General features: G+C 44.6%; 1 protein-coding gene across 1 annotated transcript in view; it reads right to left on the bottom strand.

The window, feature by feature from the left end:
- The window catches only part of LOC310863236 (plexin-A2-like), a 103275-nt gene that overhangs the window by 61378 nt on the left and 16633 nt on the right, over positions 1-25264 (bottom strand). The window contains 3 exon segments of the mRNA XM_083771431.1: positions 2316-2450; positions 17504-17686; positions 21449-22815. Coding sequence (XP_083627557.1) covers positions 2316-2450; positions 17504-17686; positions 21449-22681 — 1551 coding nt within the window. The 5' untranslated portion in view covers positions 22682-22815.

Raw genomic sequence — 25264 nt, 5'->3', positions numbered from 1 at the left:
TTCTTTGCTGCTCAGATTAAGTACTTAATGATGTGGATGAGTGACACAAGAAAATCCCAAATGGAGAGGAATTTAAATGGAATTAGTATAATAATTATTCAATAATGTTCAGTGGTAATAAGAAAACATTTAGGAAGAGCTGTAAGAAGATTGAATGATTGAAATGAACAATCAGTACAACATAGATACATTGGGAGGAAGATCTGTGGACACCCATAGCAGTAACACTTTCTATGAATCACAATGCACTATAAAGCAATAGAGGGCTCAACTCACTCACACAGAGAGGTCAAATTGAATTGACAGCAGCAGCATGGAGCGAAGTGAGAAAGACTGCAAGGTCAAAGCATGGTTCTTTGTTGCAGTTACATTTGGAGTTCTCTGAAAGTGAGTAGCGAGCCTTCTTTTGCTTCCTGATTCTGCTGTTTTTGCAGCACAGGATGTGTATTGAAAACAAACACTCCCCTTACAGTACCTCGATCATTCTGCTACGGATGTGCTGAATCACAGTAGAAACAAATAACACCTGTGACTGATTAAGCTGATCCAAGGAGTAGATCATTACAATGTGCTTCATCACGGAAACGAGACGATCAGAATCAAGAATTCCGACAATTATGAATGATTTATAAGGTCAAGTACTGCATAATTGCTTGTCACTAACAGAACTTTTCTTTCTTTATAATAAATTAAATTATTTATAATTCTGCCAAAAAATTAAATACAATCCACACATGTATAGCTTCAAGCTCTCGTCACTCACTGCTTCACACATGGTCTGCTCTACTCTATGTTGGCTAGAGTCTCATGTTATAGAAATCCGCACCAACATCTATCAAAACAAAGTAAATAAATAGCTTAATTATATTATTTCTAAGTCAGTACGTCTTCAAGTAGCACATGGGAAACATTCTGTACTTGCACTATCCTCAATGGAAACTGTACTGCTTCTAAATTCCATGTACCTAATCATCAATAAAATGTTTAGTGAAAGAATTCACTGTCTATATACTGTCTAGCCATTCCTGAAGTGTACACAAACCTATGGCTTTGTGCAAGGTTCAAGGTTTCTTCATTTTGTCTCCCAAGAGAGAATGCTAGAATGTTTATCCCATTCTGACCTGAGATCAGATTCATACAAGGTTTCCACTAGGACACACATTGGTCTGATCAACCCATTCTGACCTGAGATCAGATTCTAAAAATGTCAGTCGTTCTTCGATTTTTCTAAAAATAGCAGACCTACAAGCTCGTATCGCGCCACTCGGTGGCGCGATATGAGCTTGTAGATCTGCTATTTTTAAATAGCTAAAGCATAACGTGATGCTGACACCAAAATGGGTGCCCGGTCAGAATGGGTTATGTATGTTTATGTGTGTGCGTGTGGCTGTGTACACGTGTGCAAACATTTGTGCGTGCATGTGCGTGTGCCGTGTGGTAGCCAAGTTATCTCCCTCTCTCTGTGTGTTTTTGCTGTAATTAAAACAATAATAAGGGTAAATATAATAAAGATGATAATTATAATAAACGACAATGTGATGAAATGTGACAAAGTAAGACAAAGAAGTGCAATTAATGACGTTTTATCCCAAGTTCCCAACTAGAGCAAAAGGGGCAACATTGGTCGCACCTGGTTGACGGACATGACGTAGAGCAGGGGTGGGCAACTTTGACGATGGCGAGGGCCACTATATTTCCACACACACTCCAGAGGGCCACATTGCATATTACTGTCATAGCACAAATAGCCGATCTACAAGCTCAAAACTGCAATTTTTGCTATATTTGAATTGAAATCCTGAATAATGTTTTGCTACTTTTGAATTGAAATCCTGAAATGTTTATTTAATTTCAAATACCTTTCAAAACCTTAAATTATAGTTATGTTAACTTTATGAACTAAATACAAGCTATACATTGGACATAAAAAAGGACTATAACAGTTTAATACGACTCATTAAGCTACTAATTTAGAAGTAAATTAAAGCGGGTCATATTTACATTGGCAACAGCTGAAATCAATAATATATCAGTATTGTGATATTAACCTGTAGGCCGCATTAAGTAAATGGTAAATGGTGCATTTATATAGCGCCTTTATCCAAGGTGCTTTACATAGATTGTGCATTACATTCACCCATTCATACACCGATGGCGGCGGAAACCATGCAAGCCACCAAACCAGCACATCAGGAGCAATTTGGGGTTCAGAGTCTTGCTCAAGGACACTTCGACACTAACTCCGGGGGGGGCTGCATGTGTCCCCCAGGCCGCCAGTTGCCCATTATATGACGTAGAGAGAGTAGTGGTCTCACCTGGTTGAAGGACATGACGTAGAGAGTGTAGTGGTCCAGGGAGAAGGCCATGTCACGCAGGATGCCGCCGCTGTCCTTCATCACCGTCACCGTCTCATACAGCAGCCCTCCCTCCCCAGGCCCGTCCACTCTGATCTGCAGCGGAACACAGTCAGACACACACACATGATGGTGAATGCAAGGCCCTCTATTCTCTATAAAAAGAAAAACCTTGGACCACTTTATTCTAGCCTCGCGTTGCGATACTAATATACCACTGCGCTGGGCTGCGTGGGCATAATGCATGTGCAATAGGGGCGGAGGAACGGATAACTTTATTCCGTGTAGTGCGTGTACACACCAAATCTCTTCGGCATGCTGATCTACAAGCTCACAACGTGTCGCCAATGCATCGTGAGATTTTTCATGATTAATGAACTTCATTTTTAACTCTATCTCTACCGCTAGCTGTTAGCATAAACCCCAGTTCCCAGTGCCAGCATACGGGTTCACTTTAAAAGTTTGCCCACAGTTCCATCCTTGTTTACTAGTTTCACTCCAACCTACAAGTTTTCTCTCTCTTGTCCTACAATAGTTTTACCATTTTTGTGTTTTCTCCACAGGAGCTTCCATGCCATCCAGTCCATATCCCGAAGGTTACAAATATTATAATGAAAAAGCTGTGTGTATTATGAATATTTTATGAACAGAAATACTAGTTTTTGTTCCGTAACGTGGCTGGCCAGCAGGCATTCCCCAATATGTATGCAGTGAAATTTCTACATAGAGCCAAGGAATAGCACAGCATGCGAGTACCAGTTAATTTATCTCGGCTGTCTTCCTCCCTCTCTCTCATAGAAATGTGTCATCTAGTCAGCGATTCCCAAGCGGTGGGCCAGGGCCCACTGGTGGGCAGTAACGCGTTACCAAAAAGCAATTCAGTAATAAGTATAACAACCAAGTTACTTTCTGCGTTACCGAACAGCTTACCACCCGTCACGTAAAATACGGAATTGTCCTTAAATTGCCAATTAAATACACTATCATGTCCCATTTTGAAGCAATATGGGATGCGAATTTTCATAAACATCGACCGTCTGACACACATACATCAACACTCAATTAACAGTAATGAATGAACAGTAGTAAAAGTTATAAAACACAAGAAGAAGTCCAGTACATTTCTCGTAGGACCTATAGGTTGGACCTCCCGTGCCTTCGTGTCTGTGCCTGCTGCCCTGCATTTACGTTGCACGCCTGGGCATTTAGACGGTCTACCACTGATAGCCTACTACAGTACTACAAACTCCACCACATGTCCATAACTGAAGAGAACACGCAGCTCATGCTAAAGGTAAGGTGTGAGGGGAACTATCAAACACTTGATTTGACAGTTTCAGTAGGAATTAATAACAAGGCAAACTGCAACATTGGTGAATGCTTTCTGTGGCGCACGGCACATGGTGGTGGTCTGTCAGATCAGACAGCATGCCCATGCTCTTTCTGTCTATTTGAAGGTCACCTGCACGGCTGCACTCTAAAAACTGGATTAGGACAGGTTGGATTAAGTTTAGTACACACACATTAATAATTGAGCAATGTTTTGTTCACAAAATATATGTATATATATGTGTCGGCTTGCACTGGCACACTTGTACAGTCTGCGATTAGCTCGTTATGGTACATCGCATAAGCCAGTGGGACAGGACAGAGCAATGTAATTGGCTAGTTAGTTGTGGGACACTTATTCTATATCACTGTTTACCAAACAGTGGGTCGGACCCATTTGTGGGTCGTGGACACATTTGTATGGATGGCTTTAGGTTTTGGCCTACATTTAGTTTTGAATTATTATCCTTTCAAAGCATTTAAAACTAGAAAAAGTGCCCTTCTGGGCACAGGTCTCCACCAGGTTATCCACAGATCCGTGCAGTTAGAGGTAAAAACACTTTTGGGCCAGTTATAGCGCCACCTTGAGGCTGAGTTGAAATTGTTCATGTGGCATTTCGTCCTCGGCCTAGTGGGAATGTGCGTGCACAATTTCAGGGAAATCACGCGATGTGTTCATGATTTGCAGCATTTTGTTTGAAACTGAGCACTCCTGTGAACTTTGGAAGCCAATCTTAACCAATCAGGATGGAGTGTGAGAAATCTGAAAGACCCGTTTCGTTGAATGGCACTAGAGAGACTGTGTACTAATTTGCGTGATGTTTGGACAAAATCTGTAGGTGTACTGTGAAAAAACTTGTTTTGCACAAAGCGGCCTCCTGGTGGCGCTATAACAGGCCGTTCTGGAAAGTTTGGGGCAGAGGTTCATGGTTGGCATCCAGGGAGTGTGTGTGCAAAATTTGGCATCGACCGGGTTAACGGTGGCTGAGATTAGCTGGTCACGGACGGACGGACACACGGACGGACGGACGGAGTGCAAAACATACTCTCCCCATGCCTTCGGCTGGTGGAGACAAAAATATATGGAATATAATTTAATAAAGAAGACGTGAGCTTGTAGATCTGCTATTTTCACTAGTTTGCGTCCCGGGAAGAGTTTTGGGCCACAGGCTAAAAGGTTTGGGAATCACTGGTCTACATGGTCTCCTGTCAACTACTGTGTATCCCTTCTTTCCCCCTGGCCTGTGCAACGTGTCGTGCAGTATGTGACATCCAGCTGTCCTTGTGCCACTGGACACAGTGGACAGGCATCAGTACTGTATGTGCTTTAGTTCCTGTGTCAGCTGCTGATGTGTCTGTCCAGCAGTGTTACTGCACATGTCATGCACCCGTTGATATGATGTGATTTAGATTCTCCACAACAGGAACATGCCATGACAGATGCATGCCAGGCAGATTTAGTGCAGTAGTAGCTGTGTGTGCCCAAAACCAAACAACCCGTGGGGTTGGCTCAGTTCACTCTGTGTAATGTATTCACTTAGCTCAGCGTCAAAAGATCAATTTGACTTTGGAATGACTTTGAGGCAGCAAACTTTTTGTGGCTCATTAAAAAAGCATAGAGACTGGATGCCCACTGGTGGAGCCTTGAGCTCTGCATATTGGACTACAAAACCAGATACAGTATGTCATTGTTACACTATGTGCACTCACACTGAGAGAACACCATGTGATAATCAAGGGCAATTCTCGATTATTCTACGAAAGGTAATTGCAAAAACTAAAATAGAAATAAATCAATAGTTGCAGCCCTAGAATTAAGCCTGACAGCAAGGAGTAAAAGATGCACATTAGTCACGCTAGACCTGGTTGAACACCTTATTTAAAATTCTTGGAGATTGTCTCATTATACATGCAATTAAAGCAAAGTGGAATTCATTTCTAAATCGTGAGCTTTAAATAACATCATGATGAATAAGAGGAGGGGAGTTGGGTAGTGAGGAGAGATGTGGAATCGTGTAATAATGACAGGGTTCTCTCTCCCTGCCACACATTCTGACATGCAGACGGACGTACAGTAAGCGACCTCGCAGACCCGACCGACTGCAGCAGAGTTTGTCTGGATGCCATGCAGGCTCACTCTTGCAAGCGGTGGCACTTGCACTCTCAATAGAGACGGCCCGATCAATACGAACTGATTACATGATTGGATCCCCTGGGCACCAAAAGTGCATCAATCAATCATGCACGCCTCTCAGTCAGCACAGAGCACTGCCAGCCAGACACGGGGGACACAAAGAAAGACAGACAGACAGGATGAAAGAAGAGATAAGACGGAATGACGGGAAGAGGAGGGCAGAACTACGAAAATACGTACGAGAGAGAGAGAGAGAGCGCTCTCATGAGAACAGTGTGCACGAGAGAGAGAGAGAGAGAGAGAGAGAGAGAGAGAAACCCTACAGACGGCCCCCACAGACTGTTGGTGCTAAACCCCATAAAATAAAATCTTCACTTTTAACGCTCAGCGGTCCAGGCACCTTGGCTGGTAATCCAGTCTGGCTGTGTGCCGTGGGTTCAACTCCCGATCCTGACGGCCTTTACTAAATGTCACCCCCCCCCCATCTCTCTACCCATTTCCTGTTAGCCTACTGTGATTCTATCCGTCTCTCCTCTCTCTCTCTCTCTCTCTCTCATTAGCAGGCAACAGTGCAGCACTATCTCTCTCTCTCTGTTTCTGGCACAACAGTGCCCCTACTGATAGTCATACTGGCGCTCATTAACGTCACATTAACGTCACATAGGTGAACACTAAAAATAAAATAAAAAATAAAATAAAGGGAAAGCCACAAAAAAAGATCCTGGACTTCAATTCCCAGCAAGCCGGTTTGAGACGACCAAGAGGCGCCCCCTGCACCCGCTGGCTGGATGTAATAGCCCAGGACCTTAGAGCATGTAGCGTGACATTGGCACAAGCTCAACACCTTACCCACGACAGACCCAGATGGCTGCAAGAGGACTAAATAAGTAAGTGCAAGAGGACCAAAGTGCAAGAGGACTAAATAAGTAAGTAAGTAATGTGTGTTCAAAAAGAGGTGAAGAAACGAGTGTAAGCAGGTTGGAATGGGTGGAGAAAAGTGTCGGGTGTGTGATGTGTGATGAAAGTATCAGCAACAACGAAAGGGAAGGTGTACAAGACGGTGGTGAGACCAGCTATGCAGAGACTAAAATGTTGAGGTTCTCTCTGGGAGTAGTCTTGCGTAGCCAGACAACTATTCCACTATCTCCGAATGCTATATAGAGTCTGGAACTACGCCTCCTGAAATTCGTGTAAGGAAGCTATGCAATTTCCATTCACGAAATAGATATTTTAAAATATCTTTACATCAAAAAAAAAATTTAATTCCTTTTCTGCTAAGCAAGAGTTTTCTATTTAAATTATGAGATAAATTTGCGCGACTGTGAAGAGGAAACGGAAGTGGGGAGGAGGCTCCACTTCCGCTTTATAATTTACTCATGATTTTCCTCATGAGGGTGGATAGGATCAGGAATGAGTACATCAGAGGGACAGCACATGTCAGGCTGACTTTCCATGGACTTTTACCTGTCATTGTCCAGTGAATTCAAAGCATCCTCAAGGCATACAATCCCATTTTATAATCAAGATACCTTTGTCTACCGTATACACTATGCAGCATTAAGGAGTGGATCGGGAGAATGAGCGGAATGGAAGAAGATATCCCAAAATCAAAGAAAGCTGTCAGGGGATAAAAAATATAAGACTCATTCAATTTAAAAGTGAAGCTTCTAGTCGACACCATCTACAAAGTAGATTACATCGATCAAGCCGTACAAATGCAGCAGACTACTTGAAATGTCACGATTCAGAGGGTACATTATTTGTATATGTTCTCTGGCAATGCCCTAAGACTTTTGGATTACTCCCAAAAGTTAGCGTTTGTATAAAGGGGATGGCTTTGCAATGACTTTGAATTCTCTCCCAGGTATTTTGGGGGCAGCAGCGGCCTAAGGGTTAGAGGAGCGCCCTTGTTGCCGAAAGCTTGCCAGTTCGATTCCCCAGACGTGCAGGAAAGATCTGGGTCGGGAAGTGATTTGTCATCACTCACCCCAATACCGCTGAAGTGCCCTTGAGCAAGGCACTGAACCCCCAACTGCTCCAGTGGAGCTGCTTAGTGGCCAACAGTATAAGACTGTGGTTGTACTGGTCAGCTCCCAGGTTTTAATGTGTGTGTGTGTGTCTGTGTGTTTCTAAAAATGTGCAGGGCGTTGCTGAAAATGAGCACTTGTGCTCAGCTACTACCCTGGGTAAATAAAGGAAAAACAATGTGCTGGGTGCCACATTGAGAGCTGTGAAAGACTGTGGAAGTGCAGAATTGATCCAATCTGCCGTTATGTTGGTAGACATACTTTACTGAGCAGGAGATCATTTTTGTCTTTTTGACAGATTATCCTATATTACCAGTAAGACGCCTGAGGGCGAGAAGCACTGGCCATACTGTATATGGAGTCTTCAGTGTACAGGGTGTGATGAGGTCAGATCAACATATGGATTGCCAGAACAGGTCAGCACCATATAATATATGGTGCTGACCCTTAGATCTCCATATTATGGAGATCTAAGGGTGGCAGCGGTGGCAGTGTCTTGAGTGGACAGGGTTTGATGAGGGCCCAGGTAGGGGCCAGGTAGGGCGTTAATTTTCAGGCCTGTTGAGAACTCTAGTTCTTGCCAGGTGCCGGGCACGGCTGCACAAATATCTTTGGAGTTTAAACTCTAGAGTCTTTGAATGGACAGGTATCAGTCAAAAGGGAGACATTGAAGAGGAAGGACGGATGGGGAAGGATCAACATAATAATGTCGACAGGTTCTGACATGATATAACCATACTAATATTGATCAGGGATCTCCATATATGGGTTTAATTGCGACAGCAATATGATCCCTTTTTTATTTAAGAGTTTAAGGCATGGCAAAGAACATTACAAAAAGGTCCTTTTTGTAATGTTCTTTGCCATGCCTTAAGGCTTAAACTCTTAAATAAAAAAGGCTTTTTTTTTGTGCCTTGGATCCTCTTCTTTCATGCAAAAATTGTATTGTATTCTATTTTCCAAAAATCAAGTAAACCATAAACTCATCAAATAAAAAGGCAATGCATTGCTCAAAAAGGGAAAAAATAATATTCCTCACCCAACCGTCAAGTTTGGGTTCCGCTTTGTCCAAAAGCTCAGGGATTCAGAGCTAAACCCCCAGAAATGTTCCTTGGCCAAACTTTTCTTCTTCAGATCTCAAAGCTTCCCGGCCTCACTACTCTGTGGTTTATCAATTTCTGATTAAGCTTTAGAATTGGCCTTAAAAGAGTCTCTTTCACAAACCACCACCAAACACTCTTTTTGATACCTAAAATGGAACCCCCGGCCGCCTCATTGTTCTGCTTTATCCCCACAGCAGAAACTACACAAAACTTTTTTTGAGTGGTGCAACCACTCCTACAACCAGCAATGTCCGTGTACACCTATGTATGTGTACCAGTAAGAGTACCAGTAGGGGCGCTGTTGTGCCATGCAGAAAGAGAGAGACAGTGCTTCACTGTTGCCTGCTAATATATATGAGAGAGAGAGAGAGAGAGAGAGAGAGAGAGAGAGAGAGAGAGAGAGAGAGGGGGGGGGGGGGGGGGGGGGGGGGGGGAGTTGCACCACTCGGTTCACACAGGTGTGATTTTTATTTACGTAGCCTACACTACATTTCGGGGTTAAATATTCAACCATATTTTAACAAATATATTCCCTTGTTATCATTATGTTTCATTTTCGTTCAATACTCATCGAACAGGAAATAGACATAACATGAATCTTCCCATATACTGTATATACTGTATACGTATTACATCTATCTAATTATTATGAGTTTTGATTAAAAAAAAACGTACAACGCTGCATGGACCTGCCAGGCAGACATCTGCTCAAGGTCAGTCTTCACATATTCAGCTGTCCAACCCATCTCCCACTGGCCTGCAGGTAGGCGACTCCCTTCTGCTGTTCACTACCCACCATCGACTGTGTTATATGGCATTTCTCCAAGATAGGGCCACAAGTTAAATATTTCACCTGTACGGGACTAATTTGTGTTCTTCAGAAGTCCAATTTAGGTACTTTTCTTTTTTATGAACACAATTTGATCATACTGTGCAGTGTGCAGCCAGAGGCTGCTCCATGGCAGCCACGTCCAAAATGTACAGGGGGTGTCCATATTTAGTTTATCAAAATCTGTGTAACATGGGCTATTTGAAAATAGCCAATCTACAAGTGCACAACGCATCGCATTGTTGTGGTTGTGTGGGTTATGTGTAGATCGGCCATTGTCAAAACAACCTTAAAAAAAGGAAACACAAATCTTGTATAAATTTTGTTCCTAGCTGGCACAAAATATTTTCAGATGGAGGTCCGATGGAGAACCACTGCTTTAAGTAGGTAGGTAAGTACTTATGTGCTCTCTCTCTCACTCTCTCTCTCTCTGAGATTATTTCCTCAAACTGGAAAACTTGACGTGTTTAATCATCCCACATATGACAATGGTCAAATGCTTGCAAACTGGTGTGTATTGTGTCATGACTCTCTCTCTCCCTCTTCTTTACCACAGTCCCACACAGTAGAGGGAATCAGCTCCCCCGAGTGGAGTGGGTTTCCCCGAGTATGATATAAGTGCAAAATGGCTGCCATGTGAATAAGGTGGATTGTATTTCCCACACCCCTTGTTTCATAAATAGAATAGATAGAAACCAGAGCTTTAAGACAAATATGGGACCACTAGCACCCTCCCACCCCCCTTCCCACCACCACCACTAGCCGGCTATGAAAAGAAAATGACCAGCTGAGAAAAGTATGGAGCTGACAGCATTTAGCTGGGTATGATGAGGGTGACCGAGGGGCAGAGGGTCCGGTGATGAGCTCAGAGAAGGTACTGACCCCCTCTGACCCGGTCTACGGTGGTTGAATTCAGTGGATTTATTGTGGGCTCTCCTGCTAAATCAGTTGTGAAGCAAATGGACTCTGACGGTTCCGTATTCGGTTCCATTTGTGCACTCTGAGATAAGAAGAACTTACCAAATAGAGGTCCATGACCTAATAAAACATTATTTTTATATCAAACTGGCGTCCTTGAATGTAAAACGGTTGAGAATCACGATCTAAAACGGGACCGGCCACGGCGGCCAGGCATCGGTCCTTTGAGAGAATAACAGCTCCTATATCTTCCCCGAAAGTGAGGCAAGTTTAATTGGTTTTAAAATGAGCCAACTGACACACAGGCACATATACTGTAGTGTATAGTTTCTTGGTCTGTCCCGTTAACTTTAGGTTGTGTAGGTTATAATTATGTGTATGTGAGTTTTTGCAGGGTTTTAAAGGAGAATTCCATGCTAGAAGGCTTTCTTACCTATATTTGTAGTTGTTACGTCCCCACCAAAGAGGTCCAGGTGTTATTTTGTGCAAAATCACATTATTGGCTATTTCCCCTACCATAAGACCTCAATGAATTGAATTAAATTGCATTGAATTGAATGGGGCATTGGGGTGTTGTGCTAATTCGCTTATTTCCATCGCTGTATATATCCTCTCTTCATAATGTAAATAGTATCCCAAGCGGCACACTTTACTACGGAAATAAACAAATTAACACAAAAACTCAACCCCCATTGAGGATTTATATTAGGGGAAATAGCCAATAATGCACTTTTGCACAAAATAACACCTGGACCTCTTTGGTGGGGACGTAACAACTACAAATAAAGGTAAGAAAGCCGTCTAGCATGGAATTCTCCTTTAATATAGCAGTACATATTACGTATTGTCCAGAATATAAGACGACTAAAATATTATATTTAGTCGACTAAAACTAGACTAACACTAAAACATTCCAGGTGACTAAAATGTGACTAAAACTAAATGAAATCTATTCAAGAGACTATGACTAAAACTAAAATCTAAATGTGCTGCCAAAAACAACACTGTTCTCAACCTTTTCAGGCCGCAACCCCCCAAAATAATCATAATGTGAACTTCGGACCCACCACCCTGACAAGCATGTGTAGGAATTGTAGGAATTGAGCCACTCCATTTTGTTGGACTTAAAATTCCTTCAATTGTCCCACTTTTCATTTTACTGTCATCTGTCTTCTGTCCCCCAAAAAAAACCTTGTGGGCGACCCCCTGGGGGTCCCGACCCACAGGTTGAGAACCTCTGTCTAGATTAGCCTGAGACAAATTTCCCTTGCAGGACAATATCTTGTTTTATCTTATCTTCTTACATGTTCTATATAATAGGATAATGACTCCTAACGTGTGTTGTGCGCTCCCCCCCAGGGCGTTTCTAGGGGGTGCACAAGAGGAAAAAAATGTCATGGTGGTAATAATTACATCATTACAAATTACGTTACAATGTAATTATAATTAAGTGGGACTTTTCAGAAGATAAAAACATAATGAGAAAGATCCCACACACTGTCTAGGTGAACTTGCACAAATCTTTATTATAAGATGACGAGGTGAAGGTCATAAGGAACGACTTATACAGTAAGTATACAGTACATATCTCTCTCTCTCTAACTCTCTCAGGGTAAGCCACTATAGTACTGCACTTGAGAATATGCAAATAGATCCTCTATTTGTCCATGTTATCAGTTTCTGAGTTTATTATGTCATTGTGTTTTTGGTCTTTACTGTACATGGCGGATGGTGTAATTTTATTGCAATTTGATTCAAATTACCGGTGTAATTTCCGTGACCAATATGTTATGACCACATGCATGGTTACGTGTAACAGTAATTGAGGCAATTGACCCAATTTTGCGGCTGAAAATATGACAGAATTGTATTCACAATGGACCTATTTGCTTCTGTACCTGAACATAATTATCCTTGATCTCTTGAATATTTTGTAACAGTTTTTGTTCTAATCATTTCTGCACGATTAAACTCGATTGCCTTTAATGTGGATATAAATAGACATATACATTTATTTATTTGCATGGCGTGGATGATTGGGGATGCAGTCACCTGGTCAGGATGTGGAATTGTTTGCATCTCGCTTCAATCAAAACATGATCGAAAAGAGCAGGAGGGTTTCTAGGTACCACAAACCTAGCTGCCACAAAGCCACAGAACAACTTAAATGTGACATTCCACCCGGTCTCCTGTGTGGTCCGTGCTGTAAAATAAAACCCATTTGGCGCAATCACCACATGTTCTTATGACTTCAGGTCCCCCTTTCTCAGTCTGTCTTCCCAGTTCCCAGCAGACCTCACGTTTTATGAGATAATCTATTTAACCCCGGGACAGTATTTAGATTTCAGACCAATAAAGGGAGCGACATCCTTCCTGATGTCAACGACTACATCCCCCAGAACCTGGCAAAGGAACAGCAACGTTCAAAATGGCTACACAAACAGCCAGCGATATGTAATGTGACCCTGTGAATTCTTAATGAAAACAACCTACCACTCTCATAGCCCTTGTTGGCATCCTGGATATGCTCTCTGCGCTCCCATCCTGTGAGAGCCAAGCAAAACAAAAAAACTCAACTTCTAAGATGCCCCGTCTGCTCGGGCAGAATGAGCTCAGTTGTAAGGATGCCAGACGTTACATGAGCAATTATTTCTCCCAAAAATGTCCCTCCCTCGAGCATTTATATACGGAGCAGATTTGCGCATTCATATTCTATACAAACTTCGAGGGGTCTTGAGAGAGCAACCATCTCAACCTACATTACCATAAAATATGCCTCTTTTCGGTAGACGAGGATGTCTCGGACAGCGGTTTGTGTTTAAATGGCCTTCTAGTCATTCAGAAAGTGTGTCCATATGTTGGCCAGTCTGACTGTGGCCTCTGAAATCATGTTCAACTAACATAAACATATGGATGGTGCCCCAGGAGACAAGGCACTACTGCTACTCCCTTCAACCAATAATTTCCAATCTGCCACTCAGCCGGACAGGGGGTCTGCCTGTCCCTGGGGACCTGTCTGCCCAGTTTCCCCTTGACCCAGTCCCGCAGACACAGGGAGGCTGCGAGGCTGTGACACTCTGAAACTGCACTTCAGCAAAATAACTTCCTAAAGATGACTTCGTTCACTCCTTTTACTGGAACCAAAAGAGCTTTCCAGTATGCAGGCGCACGCACGCACACACAACGCACGCACGCACGCACATGCATTTACACACACGCACACAAACTCACACACAATCTGATATAACCTAATTTTCTTCCTTTTTTTGGGTTAAACCACCAAAAATAGGGAACTAACAATTTGGCAGAGATGAAGGAACACAGTAAAACAAAAAACATCTTTTTCCACAAACATTTCCCAGAAAACATAATAAAAAACAAATGTTACTCTGTGTGTATCCGCAATGAGCGAGCAGACACACGCACACACACACACAGACACACACACACACACACACACACACACACACACACACACACACACACACACACACACGGTCAATGAATTCTAAACGGACGCCCGACCAAGGTGCAACAGAGTCAATATTATTATGACAGGGGAAATGCGGTGACATAAGGGCCTGACAACTGGCCACCTTCAGGGCTGAGTGACCACGCACATGGTCAGATGGTGGCTGACAGCCTCGGACAGTGGACATTGATTAGCCCACATATCCATCACGGCTGTGTGAATGCTAATGAGGCGAGGAGGAGGGACAAGCTCGGTGGGTTTAAAAGCAAGCTGATGCTCTTATTCAATCGCAACAAGCGCAGAATAAGCTTACATTTCTACCACTGCAACGTAACGAGCAGCTAATGGCCACGGAAGGTCAGAGGGAGCAGCGATTAGACCCGGTTTCCGGTGATCGTATCCGAGATCACATATACAACAGACGGCTGGCGGGGAGACCGATCTGCCTAATGAAAAGGAAACAGTGTTTCAGGAGGGCGAGCTCAGAGGGCTGCATGCATGCCGGTCAGCATGACGTGACTAATCATTCAGCCATCACATTAGATACAGTCACAAAGAGAGCCGTATCGACCACGACCGCTGGTCAAGCTGTAGGGTAGCGACTGCCATTAACTAAACATGATAACGTGATTACATGCTAGGCTGAAAGAGCTAATGTGTGCGTGCGTGTATGCATGCGTGCGTGCGTGCGTGCGTGCGTGCGTGCGTGCGAGTGCGTGGACCGGGATAGCTCCTAAAAAAAACATCAATGTTAAAACCACTGCCTCATCTCTTCAATAACTAGCAACAGAGCAAAGCTGAACGTATCGTACACCGTCAAATCTTCAGGGATAATTTAACGCTGAGAAAGGTACAGATGGAGCGGGTCCATTTGGTTCTATCATGTACACCGACACTCAGAGTTAAATGAACACTGAGGACTGCACTGTGTAGCGCTGGCTAGGCTGTGTGGCGTGCTGCCAGACCTTCATCGTTTCCACAACACCGCGTCTCTTTGTGTTCAACTGTTACCTTCTCCTCCATCAGCCGGTTTCCTGTGGTCTGCGGTCCCTTGTCCCCCTCTACGCTGCCCTCCTCCTCCTCCACCCCCCATCCCACTTCCCCTACATCCACTCCCATTGTTCTGGTGGGTTTCCCATGGCAGTACAGTGGGAGTGGGACAGTAGAACAGTAGATGGCACTCATATGGTCTTCATTTTGCTGACCGCAAATGCTCTCATGCTGGTCATTGTGTTTTCTTGTGTGTGTGCGTGCATGCATGCATGCGTGCGTGCGTGCGTGCGTAAGAGACAGTAAGAGAAACAGAGGAAGAGAAACAGAGGAAGAGGAGGGAAAAAGAGAAGAGAGAGAGATGTGATATGAGGGAGGACAGACAGACAGACAGACAGACAGACAGACAGACAGACAGACAGACAGACAGACAGACAGACAGACAGACAGACAGACAGACAGACAGACAGATAGATATTGGAGAGATAAGAGAGGTGGAAGGCAAGCTGACTCCCTGATGCCTGGCTTAGATGGTCTAGTCTTATTAAAATATGGTCACGCATTCACTGTGGACATTTTCTTACAACACTGAGCCGCAGATCCTGAAATGGGATATGAGGTAGTCCGGAGGGAAACCCCGGGGGTCACATTACTCAATTAAAATCAACCACCTTTGACAACCAAACTGTGACAGATGACGATGGAAGTGTCCCGTCGTATTGTGGGGAACGATAGTGACCTAATAGAAAGACGTCGAAGGACGCGTCCATTATGTTGCTGTCCGTATGCGAGGCCGATCCTCACGCAGCCTCGCTCCGTGAGACTTGTTGTTGGTAATCCATCTGACCTTCCGCCCTCAGCTGTAACCATCCCGTCGCAGGCTTGACCTACGCGGTCACCTCCCTGGCCCGGTGATCTGCTGATGCCATTTATTGTCATGCCCCATTTCCACTCAGCCCGTCCATTTGGGAAGATGGAAAAGCATTGCTGACGTGACCCAGGGGCCCCTCTGGGGGCACCCCGTGGTCTGAATCATGGCTGCACATTCTAGTGAGGTAATGACAAGCTGCCCTTTGCTTGGACGCCACTTACCACCAGGAATGATGGAGGATTTTATACTGCACTCATTTAAACTCACACATACTGACACAAAGCATGTGATTCGGTTTTCTCTCTCTCTCTCTCTCTCTCTCTGTTTTCTTGGGTCTTTGTGATTTGGGCTTTAGGAGTTGTTTCTTTGTCAATTTGTCTTCCTGTCTCTCCCACTTTCTCTAGTGAAAATGTACTGACTACAACGTTCTCTCTCTCTCTCTCTCTCTCTCTCTCTCTATATCTCACTCTCTCTCCCTCTCTGTGCGTATGTGTGTCTGCTCATAAAACCGTTTCCCCCAGGCTAGTGTCACAACAGTCCTGTCATACATTCATACTGTTAGACTGTGCAGTAATCAGGCCTGCGGTGGTGCCCAGTCAATCCAGCTACATCAAAGGGCCTTATAGAAAACGCATGATTATATCATAGGACAAACATTGAAATAGAACATGCTAGACATGTGTATAATTCAGCTTCATGAACCTCGTAAAAGGAGGTCATTGTATGTCTGGAATGTTAGAAAGCAATATCAGTCCCCTATGGACACGGAAGGCTACGGAAATGTGATTAGAAGATAGATAAATAACACACAGATTCTCATCCAAATAAGCTATTGAAGAATGATTGATTGTGCAAAACCACAATGCATCCATTTGCTATTTTTAACCAAGCTGACATGTTTACTACCACAATGAAATGTGCATTTGGTTATCACTTGACAGATGAGTCAAGTGATTGTACAAAACAAAAACAAAAACATAAATAAAATGCAATGCATTAAATTCAATGCATTAAAAAAGCATATGTAACTCCCTAATCTAAATAATAGTAATAGTAATATTCTTCAAAACACAGTTTTTGCTACTACTCCCACAGATTTTGTCACTCAAAATCCGTACACACTATCGCTGGAGTCATGCGATAAACATGGATTCAGATTTTTCATACACAATTCTGACTGGAAATGATCGTCTTGCAAAGTTTGCGAGAGGGGCCTATTTAACCCATTCTGACCGGGCACCCATTTTGGTGTTGGCATCATGTTATGCTTTAGCTATTGAAAAATAGCAGATCTACAAGCTTATATCGCGCCACCGAGTGGCGCGATACGAGCTTGTAGGTCTGCTATTTTTGAAAAATCGAAGAGCGACTGACATTTTTAGAATCTGATCTCAGGTCAGAATGGGTAATCATCAGACCAGTATGTGTCCGGCGGAAACCTCGTATGAATCTGATCTCAGGTCAGAATGCCCTCACCTTCTTCAGCTGGCCGCTGCGTGTGCCCAGGAAGACCACGCTGTGTCCGTTGTAGACGTACGAGGTGACGGAGGTCAGTCTGTCCCTGGTCTCCGTGTACACGGTCTGGCCTGACACAAGCTGGGAGCCCCCCAGGGGTTGGTTTATGTCCAAGCCACAGAAGTGGTCATCGATGGGGACAGGCTGCAAGATAGGGGGAGATGCAAAGGAGGGTGGGTGAGAGTGAGCATGAAAAGGAGGTGAGGTTATTGTGGGGCCAGCAATGTTCGGAATTTGCCAATCACGATGGAATATGAAAACATCGGACAGATCCGTCTTCATCATAGAGGTTAATGTGCACTGATTTGCGTGACGTTTGGACAACATTTTGAGAATTTATATCTGAAAGAGTAATATAAAGAAAATGCCACCTGGTGGCGCTATAAAAGGACGATGTGAAAAAGGGCAGAGGTTTTTCCTTGGCCTTATAGGTAAAAATGTGAATCGGCCTGTTATAGCGCCACCATGACACCGAGTAAAATAATTAATGGGTGGCATTTCTTCCACGGCCAAGTGGGAATGTGTGTGCAAAATTCCACGCTGTGTTCATGATTCGAGCCATTTTGTTCAAAACGGACACAACTTGGGAAGCCAATGTTAGCCAATCGCGATGGAATATGACAAATTGGACAGATCTCGGCGATCGGGCAGGAGGTTAGCTGTTCACAGACGAACCGAAGGACACACGGACTGACAGACATTTGGCAAAACATACTGTGTAGTCTCGGCCACGCCTTCGAACTGGAGAAGACAATGAGGGGGGATACATTTATGTACAGTTCTGTACAGTATGTCCAGAGTGACCAAGAGAGGATCATGGGAAAGGAGGATGGATGGATGGATGGATGGATGGATGGATGGATGGATGGAGGACGAGAAGGGAGTGAGGTTTTAAGAGTGGGCAGCAAAGGGTAAGAAGAGGAGGGGCTGGGGGCGCGGGGGGGGGGGGGGGTAAAGATGTAGCATGAAGGATACAGTGGGGGGTAGATAGATGGGAGGAGAGAGGAGGAGTTGGAAAGGGGGTCGGCAGGGAAGATAAAAATGAATGAGATCACTGTGGACACAGAGACTAGCGGGAGATAAGGGAGAAAACACAAACTACTGACTACTGTACAGCCTTTACGCACGTCGCACACCATATCTTTAGGTTAGAGACGACGGCATCTTCAAAGGACTTCGCAGCCATTCTGTTTATCAAAAACGGCTCGCCGGGGCTCGTGTTTGTGCCGCTCGTCGTGGCAAACAAGAGCGCGTCGTGCGTTTTCATGCCAGTTCCTGTGATTCTTTAACCTATTCTGACCCGAGATCAGATTCATACGAGTTTTCCACTGGACACACACTGGTCTGATTAACCCATTCTGACTTGAGATCAGATTCTAAAAATGTCAGTCGTTCTTCCATTTTTCAAAAAATAGCAGACCTACAAGCTCGTATCGCGCCACTCGGTGGCGCGATACGAGCTTGTAGATCTGCTATTTTTCAATAGCTAAAGCATAACATGATGCCAACACCAAAATGGGTGCCCGGTCAGAATGGGTTAGAAAGCTTGATCTGACATCATACAAACACACAGCCCAAAAGATGTCAGGTTTTGATCATAAGCATCAAAGCAGCATGTGCCTGTACACCACATCTACAATTACCCACCTCAAGCCTCTGCAAATTGCTTGTCACACCGAGTGCAAACATATATTATTTTTACAGTCATTAATCCGTTTCTCTCAAATTCAGTTTAATTTTAAATAACTGTACCTTGGCTTTTACATAATGCTTCAGTGTCAGAAATACCCCTGTCCCTGTCTGGCCGACGCCATATCAAACAGATAACATATAGCATGCCCTGCAATACTGTATCATGTTTATAGCCCCAATTTGTACCCCACAACCCATATTCTGGGGGCAACATTAACCAAAAATAGCTGATCAACTGAGCTTGTAGATATAAGACATTTCCTTTCCATGACATACTGGAAGGCAGCATTCAGGAGAATTGCTTTTTTTCCCCGAAGTCTCCTGAACTTGAACACAGTATTTGGCGTCGAACAAATGTCTTTAGAAATCCATGTCGTACGTGGCATATCCACTAGATAAAGAGTGCTCGGCTGGCGCCCCGAAAATAGCTTATCTACAAGCTCTCAACGTGTCGCGGCGTGACGCGCTGAGAGCTTGTAGATAAGCATGTAGATCTGCTATTTTCGCTATTCTTGTCCAAAAGTGCCCTCTTATAGGATTTAATTTCAGCCCCCTGCCTCTCCAACGCTCTCTGCACGTCCCTGGAGTACAGAGTATTGAAAATGAATGGTAGCCTGTAGCTTTTTTCCCCAATTCATTATTATATATATTCATATCATTTATTATGCTATAAGAGGAATAAGAATACAATGTGATTGAGCATGGGGCTTGTTGTTCATACTGTGTGAAATGTAAAGTAGCAATATTAAGCGTATTTTACTGTCGTACTAATTGTGCATCAGTCAAATGTACAATCAAATAATAAAACCGTAAGAAAGCTTACATGACATTCGGTCAATGGAAACACTAATATTGCCAAACTAAACCCAATTCCATAACCTCATGACAAGGGGTCAAGGGGAGTATATTGTGTTTATTAAATGTCAAGTTTATATTATTATTAATAATATTATTCATAATATATATTTTTTTTTTTTTTTTTTTGCGGCTTACGCCTTTTATTGATTTTTGAAGGGACAGGCAGTAGGCTGACAGGAAACGGGAGAGAGATGGGGGGGTGACATGCAGTAAAGGCCGTGTCGGGTCCGGGAGTCGAACCCGCGGCACACTGCGACTGGATTACCAGTCCGGTGCCCAGACCGTTACGCTACGGCCTGGGCCCATAATATTATTATTACTATTATTAATGACATTCAGTTTTATTCACATCATTCAATGTATGGTATGAGGTATGAGGATGTTAGTAAGTCCCACAATATAAACGAATATAATTAATCTTGTTTTCATGACATGACAGTCCCCCTCATTATGCTGAATGATGTCTGTCACAGGGGCACAGCGAGAACACCCTGCTCTCAACATTAAGAATGAGTCTCATAGGGATCAAATACTGCTGACAGCCACAATAAGAGAGAGAGGGAGAGAGAGAGAGATGTAGAAAGTGATGGAGAGAGAAAAGGAGAAGGGGAAACAGAAAGGGGGGGGGTGTAGAACAATAGAAGGGGGGAGAGAGAAACAGCGTGAGAAAGAAACAAATGGAGAGAGAAAGAGAAAGACAAAGATGGTAAAGAAAAGGTGTGGGTAAGGAGTGGGTGACGAAGGAAAGACGTGAAAAAAAAGAAAAGAGAGTTGGGTGTGATGGACAGAACGAGGGAGGGAGGGAGACCTCATGGCAAAAGCTTTTCCCTGACTGAAATCAAAGCTGCACACAAACCCACTCTGATTAGCATTGTAGAATTAATCTCCTCCCGCTCGACTTCTCTCGCGGGATCCTACAAAAAGAAACCTGAATGGTCTCTCGAGCGAGGCTTGTGCTAATGCGAATGCAGGTCAATCAAAGAGTCAAGTGTGAATTCCCCATCCCAGCCCGTGGTGGGTTTAATCATTTTCATCATGCACAGCAAAATCCAGTCCAGTCCTGAGTTTACACTCAGTCAAAATGACCACTCAGGATTTTGCTGTGTGGGTTTCATGGGTGTCAGTCTCTATCACTCTACCTACTGCTCTGTTATGCTGGACCATGCTTCTCTCTGTCCACCTGCATGTCAGCTTGTCTTTCTCCCTCTCTTTCATCGATACACCTACAGGCAGCCTTATTTATACTTTGAAAATAGCCGATCTGCGAGTTCACAATGCGTCACACAATGCGACACGCTATGAGCTCGTAGATCTGCTATTTTTCATACAAACATATCAAGTACAAGTGAACCATACCGCCTTGGTGCACTGCACATCCTTCCCCAGCAGCCAGTGCAGTTCCAGGTTTCCTTCTCCCTGGTAGCAGGACTGCAGGCGCTCCTTGATGCGGGCGTTGATGTCTTGGATGGTGAAGACGCACAGGGCGGAGTTGTCCGGCGGGTCGCTGAACTGCTTCTGTCCCTTGGAGAACACGGCAAAGAGCACGTCCTCCTGGGCACTGATGTTGAGGGAGCCGGCCAGCACCCCGCCGGCCTTGGATAAATGGGCCGCCTGGAGGAGACGGTACTCCTCCCCCCTGTGAACGCACCCCACTGGCAGCGACACGTAGGAGTGGAACTTCTTGTCGCCCTTGCAGAGGCGGATGATGCGAGAGGTGTAGAAAAGGTCGCCGGGGGAGCTGCCGGCGGGCATGCCGTTCTCCGGCGTCTCCGGCTGAACGGTCATGAAGTAGACGAAGTCCCCACTGGCAAAGCCGTACACGTAGTAGATGTCGAATTGTGGGACCAGGGCCAGCGTGTCCGAGGGGATCTTGATGAGGGAGGAGACAAAGTCCGTGTGGAGCTCATAGTCCAGCATGGATGAGGACTCCGGGTCACGGGGCAGTTTGCGGCTGGAGATCGTGGGGAAGTAGTCCTGCTTGCCTCCCACGGCCGTGCCGATGAAAAGCGTGGCGTCCTGGCCGTGCGAGGGCACGACCACCCCGAACATGGTCCCCGTCTGGCTGTCACTGGACAGGTAGTGCTCTTTCTTATGCGTGGGTTCCACCAGTATGAACAGGTCGTCCAGTCTCATCAGCTTGCACACTCCCTGGTAGAGGCTGCCACAAGCGAGCAGCCTGTTGTGGGAATAGTCGACGAGGAGGAGTTTATTGACGTTGTCGGTGGAGGCCAGCGGCTCCGAGCAGGGCTGGACTATCAGGGGAGGGTAGCAGGCCTTATTGTCGTACTCTGGCCCCGTGTCATGGGACACGAGGAGGGTGAGGTTGGCCGACAGCTTATAGATGCGGTTGACGGCCCCAATGTACACGGCCCCTGTGGACTGGTGGACGGTCAGGTGGTTTAGGGACCACTCCCTCCTCTCAGGCTGGAAGACGCCGAGGACGGGATGGCCGCTGGCCGCATTTTGACCCACGTGGATTATAGTCAATAAGCACAAAGCCAGAGGCAACAGCATGGCCTTTAGGGGGACGCAACCTTTGGTGAGGCCACAGTAAGTCCATCCTTTATCCAGGCCCGATCCCATCCCCATGGGGTATAAGGAAACACTGAGGTCAGGCAACGAATGCCTGGGATTGTGAATGAGTAATAATACAAGATTGTGTGAGGAAGGAAAGGTGGGCAGAAGTGTAGTTTTATTCCCTCTCTGGTGACCTCCACATCATTCTGAAAGAGAGAAAAGAAAAACAGAAATAGTTTCAATGTCAGACCAACCTGTTCTCTAAAAATGACAGTGACAAACTGTTTTTGTGTGTAGCAGCTGCATTAAAAGATTCAGCGTTCAATAAGTAAATGCGCTTGTTTTTCCGTATTTAGACATCAGAGAAATAAGAAAGTGTTCATAAGAGCAGTCTTCACATCTTTAGTTGCCTTGAGAGTTGTTTGGATGTTCCCCCTGTCTACATGGGTGCTCATTATATCCATTTCTGTGTGAGAGAGACCCATTACTCGAACAAAGCGATGACAAACGGTTCCTGTGCCTAACCTCTTGTTTAGGCGGCTAATTAAATTTGATCCAAATGTATTAATTATGCCTCCATATTTTCGGGGCCTCTCTCTGTTTTCCTTTTCCCCCTCCCTCATGTTCTGCTAAATGGTTGGATCCACAAGGAATTAATCACTCTCCACAGTGGCCGACATTTCAAAATTAATCAGGATTTTTTTCTTCAAGGGATGGCAGGGAGTCATTAGAGACTCAGAATGAGGCAGCATCAACCCCTCACACTTCCACATTTAATTTCATTAGCATATTTTATGTAGATGTTTCGAGCCAGGGACAAACAATGTCCCCTGGCGACTGAACGGAAAGGGACAACGTATGGATGGATGGATGGATGGTTGGATTCGAGAGAGGCCAACGGTGGCTGACATGTTGTATTATATATATAATAATATATATTCTGTTCAGGTCCACGAGTGAGTCCCAACGCACTCAACACAGATTTGAATTTAATACAAGCTTCGCATGAAGATGTACTTTGTAATTATACTGTAAATGTCGTACAGATGAGCCTGTGGTCCTTTTTGGTGATAGTCTGGAGACTCTGGACCTATCGCTTCACATCCTTTTCTGAAGAATGTAAATTTCATATTAATATAATTTAAGTCAATTGGGGGTCGGATTGGGCTGACATTTGTAGTCATATATAAGTACAGAGGACAAGGTTCCAATTAAGGTGTCACGTTGTTGCTGACTTCAGTGTTCTCAAAAGAAACATTGGCCATCAGAAAATTCAGAATAAGCATGTAACGTTTATTATACACAACATATAATTGAATGTCTGTTGTGTTCTTGTGTGGCAACTGGACAATAATGCATCATTCATTCAATCATTCTAAATTCATCTTGTATTACAATGCATACAGTTTGAACCCATTTTGGGCGGGAACCCCTTTTGGTGTTTGGCATTATGTTATGCTTTAGCTATTGAAAAATCACACCCGTGTGAACCGAGTGGTGCAACTCCCCTCTCTCTCTCCCCCCCCCCCCCCCTCTCTCTCTCTCTGTTTCTGGCACAACAGCGCCCCTACTGGTACTCATACTGGTGCTCATTAACCAACACATACATAGGTGAACAACACATTAAGGTTGGGCGATATGCCAATTTCTTTCAATCGTCTGTCTAAAAATCGGCGATTGACGATGTATTTGTGTTATTAAAGTAAAGTGAGAACAGCTCACTGCAGGTCGCAAAAAAGCTGCAAGCTAAGCTAACATCACAACCACTGGCTGGTGACAGTGTTAAACATGTAGCCTGCCTGCCCTAGTAACTTCTCCTGGAGAAGTCTTGCCTCCCCGCACCGGCGTCGGAGGCTCAGAGGGGCGCCCACATGCTGCTGCTGATTCACAGGCTCTGAAGGCGCTGCGTCCTGCCTGTTTCTGCAGCACTGTTCGCTACGCGTTGAGAGCTTGTAGATCTGTCTATTTTGCAGCGCTGGTGTCGGAGTTCGTTCACGTTGTCAATAAAAAAATAACTTGGATTACAGGCTGATATGATATGATATGATATCAGTGGGTTGAATCCGTAGCTACACGCTAAGCTAACACTAAGCTAACGATCCCCGAGCCTATAAAGTATAGGCTCGGGGATCGTTAGCTTAGCTTAGCGTTGGCTTAGCGTGTAGCTACTGATTCAACACACTGAACTTCATCTATACTAACACTACCAGCCTGTTTTAAATGTTTTCCCCCCGACTTCACGGGTGGCGCATTGGGATTGTGATGAGACACGAGACAGCAGTGTGCATTCTGTTGTGACTGTATATTATTAAACTGCATGGGTCTGGACTCCGGAGCGTAAACAACATGTAGCCTACAGTACAGACAGTAACAGTAGCCTTCCTCGGCTCGGCTCACAGTGAGCAACTGAGCATCACGGCTGCGGGGACTGCAGGGAGTCGGGACCATACCATTATAACGGGAGGAGGGGATTTCCACCCGGCCGCTGTTACTACTTTGCTGGCCCAAATTGATTCACATGTTGCGCACACTTTACAGGTTAAAAATCGTCCCGAAAAATCGCCTAATAAAAATATTCGGCGATTGGATTCGTATATTCGCGATTGACGATGAATTCGTATCGTCACCCAACCCTACAACACATAGGCGGACACA

The sequence above is a fragment of the Protomyctophum parallelum genome (assembly GCF_964188405.1).
Source record: "Protomyctophum parallelum genome assembly, chromosome: 8".
In the NCBI taxonomy this organism is placed as follows: domain Eukaryota; kingdom Metazoa; phylum Chordata; class Actinopteri; order Myctophiformes; family Myctophidae; genus Protomyctophum; species Protomyctophum parallelum.
Note: the sequence above shows the minus strand (reverse complement) of the source record. Positions and strands in the feature narration are given on the sequence as shown.